This window comes from Carya illinoinensis, chromosome 14 (assembly GCF_018687715.1).
Source record: "Carya illinoinensis cultivar Pawnee chromosome 14, C.illinoinensisPawnee_v1, whole genome shotgun sequence".
Taxonomy (NCBI): Eukaryota; Viridiplantae; Streptophyta; class Magnoliopsida; order Fagales; family Juglandaceae; genus Carya; species Carya illinoinensis.
In genome coordinates, this window is record NC_056765.1 from 6,885,300 (window position 1) to 6,888,887 (window position 3,588).

General features: G+C 38.1%; 1 protein-coding gene across 1 annotated transcript; it reads left to right on the forward strand.

Annotated features, from left to right (window-relative positions):
• Window positions 1-543: 543 nt before the first annotated feature.
• LOC122293511 (linoleate 9S-lipoxygenase 5-like) lies at window positions 544-3,370 on the forward strand. Its single transcript, XM_043102086.1, has 6 exons — window positions 544-688; window positions 771-856; window positions 1,137-1,226; window positions 1,380-1,687; window positions 1,901-2,164; window positions 2,460-3,370. Exons 1-6 carry the CDS (start codon window positions 544-546, stop codon window positions 3,253-3,255), a joined length of 1,689 nt encoding a protein of 562 aa, XP_042958020.1. The 3' UTR covers window positions 3,256-3,370.
• Window positions 3,371-3,588: the final 218 nt, after the last annotated feature.

The window sequence follows — 3,588 nt, forward strand, 5'->3', positions numbered from 1 at the left end:
TTAACTTACCAATTATGAGGTCAGAACACCTTAACTTACCAAAATTCTTAAAACAACCAAGTCTGTATTTCGGGCACCCTAAACCTGTTTTGTTGAAGTTGGAGCATAATGGAGAGAATTAACTAACACAAGAATTAGGCCAAAAGAAAGAGGTTTAACTTGAAATCCGGTTGAACAATATGTTGGTGGCATGTCATGTCAAGACGAGGTTTGACATATTCATGGTTCTATCTCTACGATGTGACAAATTTTAATGCACCTAATTTCTTTTCCCTTTCTAATTCACACTAACTTATATGCCTCTAATTCCCAAATGATATTGCAACTTCAATTCACTACCGTGCAAATCTTTTCACTGAAAGTCATTCGGGAAAAGACAACTTGGATATATATGTTCCTCCAGATGAGCGTTTCAGCCCCAAGAAACTATTTGCATTTATATTGACCTCATTCTAGGCTACCATACATTTCCTAAGCCCGGAGGAAAAATCACTGTTCCAACAAGATTTTAGTAGTTTTCACACATTTGAAGAGACACACAGAATGTTTTCTAGTAATAGAAGCCATGCAGTGGAAGAATGGGTTAAAGGGATTCTAAAGAAAGGGGTGCCAGAAGCGCTTTATAGAGAAGTCATTCATGCAAGCAAGAAAAACCCATTGAAATTTCCATTGCCTCAAATTATAGCAGGTCGAGTACCACATCATCAATCTATAGAGTGCAATAGACAAACTTTTTCATTTTCATCTTTGGTTTTATTTTCTATTATCAGAAAATGGAATGGCATGGTTGGATGATGAGAAGTTTGGGCACCAGATGCTTGCTGGAATTAATCCAACACGAATCCAGTGCTTGGAGGTACCTTCTAGCCTTATGGGCCAGGTTTAAGCAAATGTCACAGCTAAGGTCCATATATTTAAATTGTTTCAGCATCTTGTATATGTTGAAAGTATATCTACAACAGTGCCTTAAAGCAAGAATTTCTTTCTCTTGATTCACAATTTTCAAGTACTAAGATAAGTACCTCAGGGTAGATGTGTTCAGCCTTACTGGTTGGCAATTTCACCACTGCCAGGTATATAAGTGTAATATTCGTATGCCTAACTGATTGAAATGTTTACTATGACTTGACTTGCAGGTATCTCCGCCACAGGACAAAATTGGAGTGAGAAGTTCAATAAAGAGATCACACATAGAGCACAACCTTGGTGATCTGACTGTTGTTGAGGTAAAGGAAAACACTAACCTAAGTAGTAGTTTTACTAACAGCATGCAAAAATAATGGCGAAGGGTATAATTGTTGGATCAGAAATTCAAGCAAATATTTGAGGTCAGTTCTCAGGCATGACTTCTCTTTTTTTAACTTCCATTGAATTCACAGGCAATGAATCAATGGAATCAATGGAGGCTATTCATTTTAGATCACCATGACTACCTAATGCCATATATAAGCAGAATAAACACAAAGGGTGTTTGTGTTTATGCATCTCGAACACTACTATTCTTAAGGAGTGATGACACGCTAAAGCCAATAGCAATAGAACTTAGCTTGACTGGCTCGAATGATGGCAACGAGATCAATAGGGTGTTTGTTCCATCAAGTCAAGGGACTGGAGCAGCATTGTGGCAGCTTGCTAAAGCTCATGTTGCAACTAACGACTCTGTCTATCATCACCTAATCAGCCATTGGTGAGTTGAGCAATTCTGTGCACCCGAGTTTAACTATTCCTATATATATATATGCTTATCTACCTAATAATGGGCAGAGGTATTCTTACCTAATAGTTGTACATACTTGTGACAATATATCTGGGAATGGTCAGGACTTTGTTCCGGACACCAAGTTCCCATAAAATATATATATATATATATATTATATGAAAATATACATTGTTTTTTTAGGCTGCAAACCCATGCAATAGTCGAACCATTCATCATTGCCACTAGAAGGCAGTTGAGTGAGATGCATCCGATCCATCGTTTACTGAATCCTCATTTCAAAGACACCATGCACATAAATGCATTGGCTCGGAGAATCCTCATCAACTCAAGAGGAATCCTTGAGAAAATATTGTTTTCTGGTGAAGTCTCCATGGAGTTGTCTTCTGAGCTTTACAAGCTGTGGAGATTTGATAAGCAGGGCCTTCCTGCTGATCTAGTTAAAAGGTACTCCATGAAATTATCATTGATTTTCCATGCGTGCAAGTTAAATTGGCTAGATAATCTAGAACAAGTGGAAATCACATTCTCTTTTGCCAGCACCTTGTTCTTTTGCCATTAAAATTCCCGATTCCTCTCCTGGTAATCTATGAGATCTTCTAGCTGGATCTATGGATAGGAGATCAGTGTGGAAATTTTGTCATGTCACAGCTGCCACAGATGCAACCTAGGGAATGCATTTTTTTTTTTCTTTTTTCCCAGGATTTAGAGAGCATCTATACCTCCATATTCTGATAATTAGATCTTCATGGAAAAATTCCTCCAAAGGTATGGCCTTGGAAGATGAAGATCCAAACAATCCCACTGGAGTTCAGCTACTCTTTGAGGACTATCCCTATGGAGCAGATGGACTTGAGATATGGACTGCCATCAAGACATGGGTCACAGAGTTTTGCTCAATCTTCTACGAAGACGATAATTCTGTCGAGACTGATTTAGAACTCCAAGCATGGTGGTGGGAAATACAATATGTAGGTCATGGCGATAAGTGCCATGAGGAATGGTGGTATCAAATGACAACATGCTCAACCCTAATAGAGACTTTAACAATTCTCATATGGATAGCATCTGCAATCCATGCTTCAGTGAACTTTGGGCAATACACATATGCTGGTTATCCTTCCAATCGTCCCACACTATGTCGAAAGTTCATTCCAAAGGAAGGAACATTTGAATATGCTGAATTCCTCAAGGATCCAGACAAATACTATCTTAAGATGTTGCCTGACACATTTGAAATGTCCATTGGTGTAGCATTAAAGGAGGTCCTCTCATGGCACACATCAGACGAAGTGTACTTGGGCCAAAGGCCATCTGAGTGGACAGATAATGAAGAGGTTCGACAGAAATTTGAGAAGTTTAATGGCACACTTAAAGAGATAGAGGGAAAAATCGTGAGCCGGAATGGAGATCCCAAGCTCAAGAACAGATGGGGTCCTGCAAAAGTACCATTCAATTGTTTATACCCAGATACATCCAATATTGCTTCGAAAGTCGGCATCACGGGAAAGGGGATTCCTAACAGCATATCCATTTGACATGTCCAACATATCCAATTGCTTCACACAATGGTGATTTTATTTATTTATTTGATAGGTACTTCACCTCGGTACAAATGGTTTTGTTCATTTCAGCAAATGTTTGTTTGGCGTACATTTTACTCAGAGTAATACCTCATCAAGTGTAGTCCCACTCCAACTGAGATGCACTGTTGCTCTGCATTAAAAAAAAAATGATCCCGTTTTTGTAAACAAAACCTGGTCCGCCATTAACGTTGGAAATATTTTCAAAATAATATATATTATATTTATTATTAATAATATGTTGGAATTTATTTTTGAAAGTTACGAATTATTTTAGAAAGAGAGAAT

What these genes read in the sequence shown, in the direction of transcription:
- LOC122293511 (XM_043102086.1), top strand. Translation starts at nt 544, where the DNA reads ATGTTTTCTAGTAATAGAAGCCATGCAGTGGAAGAATGGGTTAAAGGG. An exon ending in CACGAATCCAGTGCTTGGAG is followed by an intron (nt 857 to 1,136) that starts GTACCTTCTAGC and finishes CTTGACTTGCAG; the next exon opens with GTATCTCCGCCACAGGACAA. An exon ending in CCTGCTGATCTAGTTAAAAG is followed by an intron (nt 2,165 to 2,459) that starts GTACTCCATGAA and finishes TCTGATAATTAG; the next exon opens with ATCTTCATGGAAAAATTCCT.